We start from the raw sequence: 13,756 nt of genomic DNA, 5'->3' as shown, positions 1-13,756 counted from the left end.
TCTCTTCAGTGCATGAACTTTACATACATCCCAAGCCTAGTAATCATTAATGATAATATTAATCAAATGTGCTTTATGAAGTCAAGCGTGGTACAGTGGGATTTTGTTAAGACTCTCGGTAGGATGCTGGGTGCGATGTTTGAATATTTCCCGAAAGCAGAGTCCAATCCAGCCTCATCCTTTGTGCTGTCGCTTCCATGCTGCTTTTCCACGCTGTGTGCTTGACTTACAAGGACACTCGTCCTGCGTTTACCAAGAAATAGCTTCGGTTTGCTTGACAAAAAGGAATAGATAAATATTACACAGCCGAAGAAAAAAAGAACCCGAGGCGCACTAGATTCTCAACCTGCGGACTCTCTCTCTCTCTCTCTCTCTCTCTCTCTCTCTCTCTCTCTCTCTCTCTCTCTCTCTCTCTCTCTCTCTCTCTCTCTCTCTCTCTCTCTCTCTCTCTCTCTCTCTCTCTCTCTCTCTCTCTCTCTCTCTCTCTCTCTGTGTCTGTCTGCGGACCCACAGTCGATGCAGACCTTCTATCTGATGGATAGCATCCATCTGGCACCTTGAGTAATGTAATTTTGCCATGCATCATGCTGGCTAATTAACTCAAGATTGATTTGTGCTTGTACCAAAAACTCATCAAGCGGAAACCATCATCACATCAGTATTACATTGATGCTGATCTGGTCTTGACAGGAGAATTATTTTTATTTACATCGGAGGCTCTTAGGTGATCGAGTCAATCGAACCTGGTGCACAGCCCTTTGTTCGCGGAAGTAATAAAGCAGCGTATTGATTAATTGGCAGGCCACTGTTACCTTTTGCTTCTCCTCCTTTTTTCTGTTTCCTCTCACTGCCGGGTCTCCTGGGAGGAAAAGTTTGGTCTCTATAGAAACCTCTTTAGCACAATGAACATCCATCCCTACATTGACATTCAATGTTAAAATACAAAGCAAAAGTTACATCTCAACAGGCCTATTTTATTATGAAATACACTTCATCAAGATGATCGTGTAGATATACTGTATGTTTGTTGTATTTCTAATAGTCCAATGTCAAAGTTCAATAAATATCGTGTGAGGGACGAATGACCGAGTTGTCAAAATAATTGTGAGCATCCATGATTGTGCAAATGTGAGGAATAATTAATGCAGGAAAACAAAAAGGGACGGATGTGTGGGCAGAAACCATCGCACAGCGAGCGTCATCAAAAGGATGTCAGCGCTTTGTTTTTACATAAATTCTAACCATAAAGGGTAGTTCACTAAAAACAGCTCCGCCGGCTCATTTTCAGAGTGGCTTTGTTTCACCGAAATAGTTCATTTACATCATTATCATACACTGTGAAAATGACGGTTAAATGGAGCCCTTGAGTTTCAAACAAAGTGCATTGATCAAATCACTGCTGGAATGTGCCAAGTGATCCCCATGAAACATCGAACTAAAACGTAACAAAATGTCTTACAGCAAACTTGTCTGTCAGAAGAATTTCACCGTTCCTAAAGTTTTATTAACGTATTTGATTAGCTAAACCTAACCATACATTGTTGTATCATGCCACATCTACTAGAGTTGAAAACTGTACGAAAACAATAGCAAAATGTTTACAGAGAGAGAGATATGAAAAAGTTTTTGCAGAAAAAGGGGATCAAATTTACAGTAAACAATCATAATGTATAAGTACTTTAGTACATTTAGCATCTAACGTGTGTCGCTTGGCCACAACAGATATTTTCTTTCTTGCTAAAATGTATAAACACGTTCATCTTATTAACAGCATGTTACAAATTAGTAGGCCTGGATTTATATATGTTTTCAAGAGAAAAAATCTTGGTCAACAAGCCAGTATCTCATAGTTCCTTTTGGAGATTAAAGTTGTTGTATTCTTAATGACAAATATAAAAACCTTGAAGTAATTACACATATTTGCTCTTTGTTAAAATGTTTTTTCATTCATTCAGATCGAAAATGATGATTTAAAGACAATAACATCCAATTATACATTTTATATATATTGTACCTGTTCATTTTTTTAAATAACTAACCAACAATATTGGCTAGAACATGGCTGTTTGACTATTTCAATACAACCATGGTAATGATGCAACCATGCTGATCTCGGTCAAACGGATTTCAGTATGTTTGCAATTAGTTTCTGGTAAATTTTCTTACTTTATTTCAGTTGTAATATCTTTTCTGGCCTCCATTTTTTGAATGAGAGGTTTAGGTTGCCCAAGAACCTTTTAGGTGACATTTCTCTTAAAGCTCACTCAAAGCTCAAATAAAAAAAAAAAACTCAAGATACTTTTGATTGACAGACAACTAAATATGAGAAATTCTCTAATCAAAGCTCTCCTCTCGCAACCCACTAACAGCGCTGCATTGAAGCAGTGATGCATCATGGCTCGTCACGTTTGGAGGACAGGTTATTAAAACTGAGTCTGGTAATTGCACGATGTCCAGAGTGCTGTTAAACATCACAATTCTGATCATTTTACCTCATGATTTTCGGGACTGTGCTTGAAGAGGAACACGTAATGTACAGGGGGCATAATTATGTTTTCACATCCCTAATGACTCTGTGGGGATGTTTCCTGTTCCCCTTTTGTGCAGATGTTTTAAAAAGTTTTGCAAACTAGCCCCGAAAGACCCTGTTTTGAATTCATTGACATCAAAGTTGAACCGATGTCACCCAAGATTCAGAAACGTAACATGTTGCTCATGCTATCTGACATGCTCTTTTGATGCTTTGTTGAAGCACTTATTTCCCCCTCGTAGCTGAAGAAGCTGTAACCAGGAGAAGACACACTGACATTCGGTCGTACAGCTCATCAAACACAGCTCCTGCATGAACAGCCCATCCCTAATTTAGCTTTTGACATGAGTTGGCTTTGAAGGGAGGAACAGTGAAATTGAGGTAGATGATTATTAACCTTCACAAATGCTCGACTTCCCTTTTGTCAGCAGGGTTGCTAGGAATCGTGAATGTTAACAGATCAGAGGTGGCATCTTATGTCTGACGTTAAAAATGCAGGTGTAATCGTTGACCTTTGGCACAGAGGCACATGGTGTTTGATCAGTAACTGATCAAAACAGAATCTGTGCATCTCTCACCAATGAAACATTATTAATCTGTTGACATCAGTGTAATTAAAATGAAATAAAAGTAGCAGGTCTGAGCCTGTTCCTGCTTGGAATTGAACCTACATATTGTGATTATTAAACCTGAATCCTTAACGAACTCAATAACTGATCTCACCCACAGCCTCATCCGATGCCTGGCCACTCTGAGCTTTTTGAGCATTAGTTTTGTACGTATTCATTTCAACTTCTAAAATTCAAAGTGCCTTTTCAAAATAAACTTCCATTATCACCCTAAGTGAGGGTTAAGGCGTCAAACAACTACATTCTAAAAGTGAATTTGCAAAATGTATCAGTTTCAAGAGGTCAAGAGTCCTCCAAGCCTCCCAAAGTGAGTCAAGCCAAAATAAAAGTCCTGCTTAAGCACTGAGCTGGATAGTTATCTTACTTACAATTTGAATTGTATATTACGTTTACGTTTTGGAACCACCAAAATGATCACTATCTTCTCAGCGGTTCAGGAGTGTAACGGGTCAATAATTGGGTCTCATTATTGAACACTGTGTACCTCCCACACAGCCTTTCACACAGTTCAACAATAGTGACTCGAGGTGCTGATGAAGTAAAGTGCTGTGTGCCGTCTGTGCTTTTTTAAAAATATTTGGTCCGTTACCTCGTCTGAAGCAGCTGCTGTCCTGAGTCTACTCCGGATGAGGTCCAATCTCATCCTGCTGTGCACTCAAGATGTGTTTGACAAAGCTCACACCCCAATATACAAGCATGTGTGATGAAAATAATAATTCTGAAAGAAATGTAAAAGGTCCGGGGTTGCAGTTGTGCAATGGGAGTCAGACAGGAGCCAAGACAGCGCTGTGCACGTCAGCTGTGCTGGTTTAAACGCAATAGAACCGATGTTCCATCACATGGACAACTGGAAAACTTTGCAAGGACAAAATCAGTGGAGGATGTTACCAAAATAATTCAAAACCTAGGTCCAATTTCTGGTCTCTAGCGGACTTCCTTAAAACAAGGGATTTTTTTCTTTTCAAGAGAGCAAAATGGATTCATAACATAATAGCATTCACACGTTTGTTATTAAAAGTGCTCTTTCACGAAATGCAGACAAACAAAAGATAATTATGTATTTAATTTAATTTTCTTCTCAAACATACATTACTCCATTATAAATTTAAATTGCAAATCGTTTTAATGCTATATTAAATATTTGAATACTAACAAGGTTTTCGTTCCCTGCTGAATACGGTTTTGAGAACTTTAATTTCCAGTAGGTTAATACCAACAGCGTAAAAAGTAAATCTAGGCTCCCCATTGCATCCATCCTTTTTACCATTACCTGACCAAGAAAAGGGCAATTCATTGTTTGACATTCATGCTTGGAGCAGATTTCCCCTTGTAGCAGTGAAGTAACTAGAAAATGTTGTGACAAATTCAAGTGATTGCAGAAATAAATTCATCCAAAGATGACTGCATGGATGTCACAATAATTTGATCAAATTCGTTCAACCAAATTCTAATTATTCATAAGTGAGAAAAAAGTTTAATAATAACCAGCAACAGCTGTAATCTGTTATAACATCATCATTTAATATCAATGTATCTACAAAATCTGGACTGACACCACTGTATTCTGGTCTTCATGGAAAGTACACAGTCACTGAAGCAAAGAAACATATAAAAGTTACAAACGAACAGACTTAACCATTTTTACCATAAAATGTCAATTATTTTGGTGTTGGTACTTACAGTATAAATGGGCAGGGTCATATTGAAACAGCATGGTTCAACTTTAATGTATTTTATCGTTGGGATTCTTTGTCAAATATTCACTTTTTTGTCAAACAGTTGTGCATTTTACCGCTGGTGCATCCTTTATCATTTAGCACTGAAGGTAGTTGCCACGAAACAGAAGCAAAAACAGCTAGAGGAGTACATTCTTCAGCTGTCCACGGCGGGTTCTCTCCCCCGTTTTACCATACAGTTTGGTAATCCACAAGAGACAGAGTGCAAGTGTCATCTGCACCACAACGGGCCCCATTCTGATGTCCAGGAGTTGACGACATCCAAAATCTCCCTTCAGAGCAGCTGTTAACTGCACAACTTGGTGGTCTCGTAATCCATCGAATTGGGCAGACGTGAGCTGAACGCCTGCAAGGAGGCGTGAATGCGGACGACGTCGCTGGCAGTGAGTTTGAGACGGTGTCGTAGGAGACAGGCGAACAGATCCAACCTCTGTTGTCCCGTAGGGGACAGCCGGTTCACCCGGTCTCGTATTTCCAAGAGCTGCAGCATGGCAGTGTCCTGCGACCCTTGGGTGTACGGGTAGTCCAGCTGCAGAATCAAGTCGCGGATTGCCTCCGGGTCAAAGTGCATGCTGTAGCCAAAGACCTGGATGCTGTTGATCTTCATGTAGCCCAGGTTCCGAGCAGGATCCGTCACCTCCGAAGGCTCGTAATATATGCTGTCGTTCGCTCCGTCTTGAGTCTTTATCCTGCTCCGAAGGTAGATGTGGATGGTTTCAAAGAAGGTTTTCCACTTGTTGCCCAGCGTCAGAGTCCAGTTGTAGCACTCGAAGGGTAGGTCCAGCTTGGTGGCCTGCCAATCTGGAAAATTGTTCTCATTCACAGGGATGAACCAGCTCTCCGAGTGGCTCCCCCCAAATGGGTTGATGTAGAGTGTAAGGACAGGCTCCAGGGTGCTGTTTTTGGTAAGGCAGATCTGAAGGGATACTCCAAGCAGCATGTGGACCATGTTGGACTTGTACTTGTTGCTCTTCAGCGTCAGCAGCATCCTTTTTCTCCACGAAGGGTCAAACCAGCTGTTGAGTCGCATGTCATTGCTGATGAAGATTGCGTGGACCTATCGGACACACAGAGATGAAAACAGTATAAATGTACTCGGGAACACCAAGTTCATTCATGATTTTATTAAACTAAAAAGCTCCGTCAATAATTGGCATTGCAATACTTAACCATTCAGTTATTTTCAAAGAAGGAATAATTTGCTAATAAAAGAAACCAAGGAAAGCAAAAGCCTGAGAAACTTTCCTTGACATCATTGGAACATGACATCCTGTTCTCCTAATACACACATGGGCTAAGATGGAAGCACAATTATGTTGATGAACATTCAAAAAGGTAGGGCTGGTCATTCTTTAACGAAATGTTTCAATTGCCATTAAACACTGAGAGTAATAAATTAATATATATATATATATATATATATATATACACACAGAAAATGTCATTCATTACAACACTGCAAAGGCTGACTACAGTGATTCAGCCTTTGTACATAATACTCATCGATGAGTATTATGTACAAAGTGTGGTTTTTCACAACAACAATAGCGGTTTTGTTGATTGAGTTCAATATTATACATTTACGCTGATAACGCCACTTTTGGCTCTGGACGGAGAACTCAAAGGGACTATAAATGAAAGAAAAAAGTACTTATTTCTGTATTTTCAATATCATTCTATTTTATCAACTTGTACCACACTAGGCAACACACAGCAACGCACACTCTCACTTAGTAGTTTTTTTTAAAACAATCCTCCACAAGAAAGAAACATTCAGCCAACCTATTTTTCACTTCACTATCAAGAAGTATTGTGTTGAGCCGAGGCTTAATTGGATGAAACACATCTGGGCCAGGTGTTGTCAAACTATTCTTGTGTAAGATTAAAATAAAACCACACTAACCGTATTCCCTCCTCAATACTTTGTAATACTGAGTGGCTCCCACGAGTGAGTGTATCCTCCCCTGGATACTGCTTTGAAACACGCCTCAGCTCGAGTCATACATTAAACACAAGGCTAAAAGAAATATATATACACCTCTAGCCTGCGGTCACTTCTCTGCAGTAGGTAGCCCAGCTCTAAATCCTGGAGGTCCATCTCGAAGCCCAGGTAGTTCTCCGTGGAATCCGCCACCATGGACCTGCAGGCCCCCTGCGTCAGAGAGAAGCCCGGGTTGCAGCTGCCACAGCGGGTGTGGTTGTCGGCCGCGCAGGCCGCGCACGCCGAGCCCTCCCCGACAGAGCACGGCGGCGGCAGCTGACAGGGGCTGTGGTCGTATCGGCAGCTGCACCCCCGCAGCTCCTCGGAGAAAGCCCCGAGTTGGTTGTTCTCTGAGCAATACAGGAGAGACTGCAGGTGACTCAGCCAGTAAGACTGAGGCCTGCTCCAGGGAAGGAAGAAAGGCAGAAGAGAGAGAGAGATATTTTTGAACAGGGCTTATAGGATGAGATGGTTTAATAGGTGGCTGCTTCATTAGGACAAATACACCTTGCTCATTGCTCTCCAACACATTAAACAGTACTAGTTAAATGGTTTACGGCAACTTGTTGTTTTTAGGATACATGTGCCTTTCAGAGTTGATGGTCCCAGCAACAAACTCAGGCTTTTTCAAACCAAATCAAAATCGGTTTTCAAGATGGATATTTCTAGACGGATGATAATACCAAGATGGTTTTAAAGTGCCGAAATATCATGAAGTGCCCATAGAGGTTTGGTTACATATGCAAAGAAGCATTGGTGTTTTGAAGAGGAAGAGGAAGATGTCCTCAGTTTGTGACATAAATATTAGAAGTGCACTCCAGCCTTAGGGTTTGTGACTCATTTAATTCCCCCATGTGGGCCAGAGTTTGATTACCGTCTGTAGCACTTTCTTGACTGTGATCCATTTATCCCTCTCATCCTCTTTGCTAGCTGAAGAGAAGGGCTGCACGGTGCATACCGTCGGCTTTCCTTTCAGAGAAAAAACAGATGCCTTTTTCTTTGATGAAGGTTTATTGTGGTAAACTTTATGCTAATCTGAAAATGTTTGCCGGATTACATTTGGGGGCATACTTCCTCTGTATCCCAATCTCATTGTGCGGTTGGCAGCTTTAGGTACAGAAAATCGCTGATTTGAATATCAAAACCCCCTAATGGAAAAAAAAAAGCGTTCGTGGGGAATGATCTGAAAGGGCTCTTCCTTTCCATCACGCTCTACCTGTGGGCGAAGCCTTTCACCTCCGACAGCTGCAGCTGAGCAAAGCAGTCTCCAAGACAGGACTGCAGCTGTATTGTTTAGGTCCCCGGTGAGATTACAGCTATCCTACTAGCCCCCTGCCCCCCCCCCCGGTAACCCTTTCTCCTCTTTGGAGACGTGTTTGAAGTTCTGCGCCACTTTGAAAGTAGCAGACATGACGTGAAGAGAAAAAAAAAGTTGAGCGTCACCTACTGTTGTGATTATCATATTGCAATTCAGCTTCCTGTCTTTTTATTCTTGTTTTGTAAAAACGTATAACATGGGGTTCCCTTCTCCCATTGTTATCTGTTTTGTGCATTAGATAAAAGGTAATCATTACTCAAATCGTCGTCATCCTGTTATGCGTTACTCATTTTACTACTCATCATTTTCATTGGCAGACAGAGGTACTGTATGCATGCTATTTACAATGTGCCAAACCAGTCCATTTGCACATCAGAACCACGTGGACAATGCTGATTAGGAAAAGAGCGCTGTCATCAAATCTTTGCCTTCCGGCAAGTTTTCCTCAGTGTGAATTTCACGTACTGTACAGTAATTGAAACAGTGTGAGGCTGCGAGGATGAAATTGGTCAGATCTACTGAATCCCTTGGCTAGTTAATTAAAAAGCTATTCAACATTTGAGTAAAATCTTAACTGTACCCTCTTTAGTAGTCACGCAATGACGTGAGGAGCAGCATAGAAAAATCCGGCACCTTTTCTTGTTTGAAGCCAACGCACAGAAAAAGGGAATTTTCTCACTAGGGAAAAATCACTTCAATGACAATGTGCATCAGTATGCCTAATGGCAAAAGTTTGAGCAAGTGTGCTGTGCAATTCTGTCATTACCCGCCTAATAAAAGCCAATCTGACTGCTACTTAGACTGGCTTATTTGCTCATAATTGTCAGCGCAGAGAAAAAAGTAGGCCCCGGGCCACAAAATAAATCACGAAATCTCTCATCTATTTCAAGTGCCTCAAACGTGATGTTAAATGAAGGGTGAGGGTTTTCTCGAGAGCTCCCGTTCCTCTCCTGAGCAAATATTCCCTTATCAATCTCCTTCCACTGAATGTGGACGTTTCTGTGGAGAGGGAAAAGCAAAAGGGAAGGCTGCCGTCGCTCATGCGGCGCTTGTAAGATACTGCACTGCCTGGATGAGAGCGAGGAGGCTCCCACTCCCAAGTGGGTGGGAATCTCAGCTGCGTAGATATGTGATTAATGTTGCAAAAAAAGATGACACGGATTGCTACTGGGACAGAGAAGAGAAAAGAAGGAGAAAGAGAGAGAGACTGGACATTGATTAGAACTGCGTAGAATAGTGAGCCGGCTTTATTTATGTGTTACGGTCTCTAGCATCAGCGCCATTACTCTGTAAACTCAGTTCATGTGAGAGTGGTGTACCTCTGACAATCAGCCCTTCAGATGGAGGAGGTAGCCTTCGCGGCTTAAAACATAACCTTGAAACTCCGAAAACCATAAACCAGCAATGGCCAAACACTTAAACTTATCGAGAGTCTCGCGTCTTTTAACTGGCAAGCGACCTCTTGCTGAATTGTGAAAAGTGACAGTAGACACTGGAGTTTATTTTCTTTGTGGCCATGAAACCAATGCATGCTTCAGGAGGGATTTCATGGGGACAAAGTGAAATGAGATGAAAAAAGATTTCACATAGCTTTCTCAGCCAAATACATTTTTGATAGAGAAGTTGAAGTTTCGTGTCAGAGCATCCAATGTAAGCAAAGTAAGCCCGGCATGAGGCTATTTATGTCGATCTGCAAAACGAAAAGACATTTATTGTATAAAACACATGTGTGCATGTATAAAGCAAGCCTTTTCCAGTAAATTTCTAGGCTGTTTTGTCTCATTTAACTGCTTAAAAAGATAAATCGCTAGATTAATGTAGAGAGAGAACTACATCACACAAAGGCAAGGCTCTAGGTGTTCGCTGCTGTAGGGATACACGGGACTTATCACAGACGGGGTGATTTGCGCTCCAGCAGCAGGGCTCACCGTTTTCCCGGCAGGTGCACTTGGGGCTGGCGATGACATCTTTTGCTGAGACTGAAGAGCTTGAAGATGACTCTGTGGGCTCGGCTGGCAAGGAGCCGCATGCTGTTCTCCAACTGCTCATATCGCCACTGGAACAAGTTGTCCATCGACCATAAGTGTTGGATGCCAGACACGTTCAGAAAATAGTTCTGGGGGAGCCTGGCGTAGAACGCCTTGAATTCGTCTGTAACCACAGACGAGACATGGGGACATTTTAACATTCCGTCAGCAAAACAGCTCTGGCATGTTTATTTTGAGGAGTATTCTCTGTACCAGGTATTTTGGAACACAGTAGCTACCCACACACTTTATGAAGTTGCCAAATGAACTTCCACAACTCCTTCAATAGTCTTACATTTTAATATTTATATATCCGGCACACTTTTGAGCAACAATGAAGAGCCCGAACTATTGTAAATTGTAAGCTTGAATCTAATGCAATTATTCGGTTCCAATAATTAACATGAGTACGTATTTTATTACCCCCTGACTTAATTCTGCCTCTTTAGAGTGAAGAGCTCTCTTTGCGTTTCAGGCCTGTCGCACCTCGCTTCAGTTCCTAAAAAACCAAAAAGACTCATCAAGCAATCCGCAGAGGGATGTGGCAACGTGACGATTTGCCGGCTTGTTGATGGGATCCAGCTGGGCTAATCAATTGGAGAAGTTTTTGAAAGGGTTTTTCTGCCATTAGGTTTTGTCCTTTGCCATTTGTTTTGTGGCTGCTTAGGGATTCCAGTGCTATTTCTGTCGGTTTCCATTAGGTCTGCTGATCCCGTGTGACTCTCGTGTTCACGTGGCCAGTTTCGTTTTGGCTTTGAAGACCTTGATGTCTCGGCTTTTGTTTTTGTTGAACCCTTTGCCGACGTAGTCTAGCGCTGGTCGGGTTGCGTCCTGCGTACCCATAGGCCTCCGAAAGAGGCTGCGAGTTAATTGGGAGCTCGTCCAGGATTTGTATCGGCGAACCCTTGCGTGACACGAAGCGGATTGAATCAAACGCACACACACACACCTCTTCAACGTAAGTGGTTAAATTATTCATGATAATACAACTGGATGCGGATATAGCAGAGCAACGCTGAATCTTAAGTTTTGCACAAATGAAGGTGTATTTAGTATAAATGAAAAAAAATATTTGGGTGGTTGGGGTCTAAACTGTATACAACATAATTAAGTAAAAGTGGGTTGCTATAAAACACAGTAGATACAGCATTTATTTCAGTCGAAAGATGGCTGTATTTCTCAATGCTTTTGAAATTGGACATACCATGGCAGCCTGTTCTCTTTTGATATATCAAGTGCTTTAAAAAGTCAACTCCAAACACACGGTTTGGACCGTGCTTGGTAAGGCACAAAAGGAAAACTCTAGATTGACACAATAGATGATAAGAAGTGATTATATACACATGTGTGATAAATATTGATTGATGCCGTTTTGTCGCATTCATCATCCTCTCCTACATGACGCATATTCTAACAATGAGGGAAAATGGGAAAGATAAAAGTGAGCCCTGCCTAAAAAATGAAAAAAAAAAGATAACTGTTTAGATTTCTGATCCTGTCGAGTCCTGTTTTGGCACCACTTGGTCCAAGGTCAACAACAGCATTGGTATTAGGGAGATTTCCCTGTTTGACCTTGTGTTTCTTTTCATTTCTGGCATTTGTGTTATGGCCCTCAGGGAAGGACACATTTACGACATTGTCTTTATTCTCAGCACGCTCCTGCCCTCACTTCACACCAACCTATTAAAACATAAACTTTAAAAGTAATTGCACTTAGGGATACTCCAGACAAATCTGAAGAGTGGAGGAGAGAAAAAATGAAAAAAGACCATTTGGATTTCACCTGAGTAATAATCACCAAGACAGGGTGACCGAGTACAGAAATAATAACCAAACATTATGCTAAGAGCTTCCACTGAAACGCTGTTTCCCCGGTGATGTGAAAAGGTGGTCTGGCAATAAATGGCTTTCATTCTTGATTAATCTGCTCTACACATTGTAAACTACTTTTATTATTCGGTCCTGTTGCACTGTTAATTTCCTTCATGCAGATAGTGCAACAGGACAGGATTCACAACCCTGCCATCATAGATTTCCTATGAGTCATACAATAGGGAGGAACAGATTTAATGGTGCGCCTAAAAGTTGGATTTCTCTCCATGAAGGTGCTCAATACTTTTCTAGAGGTATATCGTACCGGATTCCTCAAACTCTTGATATAGCGTTCCCCACGTCTCTGTGATCCGTTCCAGGCTCTCCTCCATGGCTTGGATGTCCATATAGGGGCAGTTGCACTCCGGGAACTTGGGGTCACAATGGCACCAGCAGTCGTTGTCCTTGCAGAAAAATTCACCCTCTCCATTACAGGCAATGTAGCTCAGAGCAGCCTGCACAAAGCTTTCTTTCAAGTAGTCTGGGAGGATCACCTGCAAGCCTGTGAACAAACAATGAAAGTATGGTAGTTATTTAATGAGGCTGAGCAAACTTATTTTATAAAATCTGTAAATCTGATGTTCATCCCATGTGCATAAACTTTTCAGTTGGATTAAAAAAAAGAAAAAACATAAATCCCTAAAGTGGTGAAAAACAGACAAACCTTGCAGCTGGACTTTATTTTCAGGGCTCTGTACCAGCACAGAGCTTACGGAGTCAAGGTTGTCATAGTTACTGCATCCAAGAGGACCTGTGCGAGTCTCTGTCACCTGGGCAACAACAAAATGAAAGATGATTTGTGTTGTTATTTTGAAGTTGGCTATGTGCCATGTGTAACATAAAATCGGTGTCCAAAAAGTCGTTTCTACATGAACTTGTGAATGTGATGAGGTTATTTAGATTCAACCCAGTGAGTTAGTGTAAGAGTGCTTCCCTGAAGTTATTCATGTAAAGGAATGCTTAACGTTTCCTTTTTTGTGTAGTCACTTCTTAAGACATTTTGATTGACCTTTGCCGCAAAAGCGGCTCCAGCAAAGCATCCTCTTTGACTTCATTTGCAAGAGAGCAATGCTCTCCTTTTTCTCCGAGTGACACGATGCCGAGCATCTTACCGATTCTCATTTTTCTCTCTTTGTGGCTCTAGGACACCATATTATGTTCAGTAATTTGTCCTGGTCAGGCCTGTCGAAGGACAGTTGTTGCAAAGTGACAGATAGATGTGGCGAGACAATGAGGGTTAGGCGATCAGTAAAACAATCAGAGGGCAGATGGGCTGGGAAAATTGAGGCAGGTGCAGAAGGGAAGAGAAAAGTCAGTATGGGGCTCTTTAATACAAAGCCTAATACAGAGTAAAGATAAAAAGAAGTATCCTCTTTGAATGAGTTAAGGAAAATATGGATAATGTAAGAGTTTTTCCTTGACAGTGATATTTGTATCATATTTTATATCCCTTGGTTCCCTCATAAGGGATTTGAATGCAGATATGAATATGAGGAAATGAGAAAACAGCCCCGGGTTTCAAACCACATGAATAGTGAATCTTTTTGAGGAATCATTTGATATGGCATACGGCAAAATATTGACTGATGAGCACAGCATTCAATTTCCGCTTAGCATAGCAGCGGGTATTCACTGTAGGTACATTATGATATTACGAATACTT

At 41.4% G+C, this 13,756-nt stretch overlaps 1 protein-coding gene across 2 annotated transcripts in view; it reads right to left on the bottom strand.

Moving 5' to 3' along the window:
• Window positions 1-4,659: 4,659 nt before the first annotated feature.
• brinp3a.2 (bone morphogenetic protein/retinoic acid inducible neural-specific 3a, tandem duplicate 2) overlaps window positions 4,660-13,756 on the bottom strand; it is a 31,250-nt gene continuing 22,153 nt past the window's right edge. For both annotated transcript variants that reach the window (XM_062563458.1, XM_062563459.1), the window contains exons 5-9: window positions 12,758-12,863; window positions 12,359-12,595; window positions 10,123-10,345; window positions 6,934-7,276; window positions 4,660-5,952 (exon numbers count right to left, since the gene is read on the bottom strand). In XM_062563458.1, coding sequence (XP_062419442.1) covers window positions 5,182-5,952; window positions 6,934-7,276; window positions 10,123-10,345; window positions 12,359-12,595; window positions 12,758-12,863 — 1,680 coding nt within the window. In that variant the 3' untranslated portion in view covers window positions 4,660-5,181. The remainder of the gene's footprint in view (window positions 5,953-6,933; window positions 7,277-10,122; window positions 10,346-12,358; window positions 12,596-12,757; window positions 12,864-13,756) is intronic.

Source organism: Pungitius pungitius, chromosome 7 (genome assembly GCF_949316345.1).
Source record: "Pungitius pungitius chromosome 7, fPunPun2.1, whole genome shotgun sequence".
In the NCBI taxonomy this organism is placed as follows: domain Eukaryota; kingdom Metazoa; phylum Chordata; class Actinopteri; order Perciformes; family Gasterosteidae; genus Pungitius; species Pungitius pungitius.
Note: the sequence above shows the minus strand (reverse complement) of the source record. Positions and strands in the feature narration are given on the sequence as shown.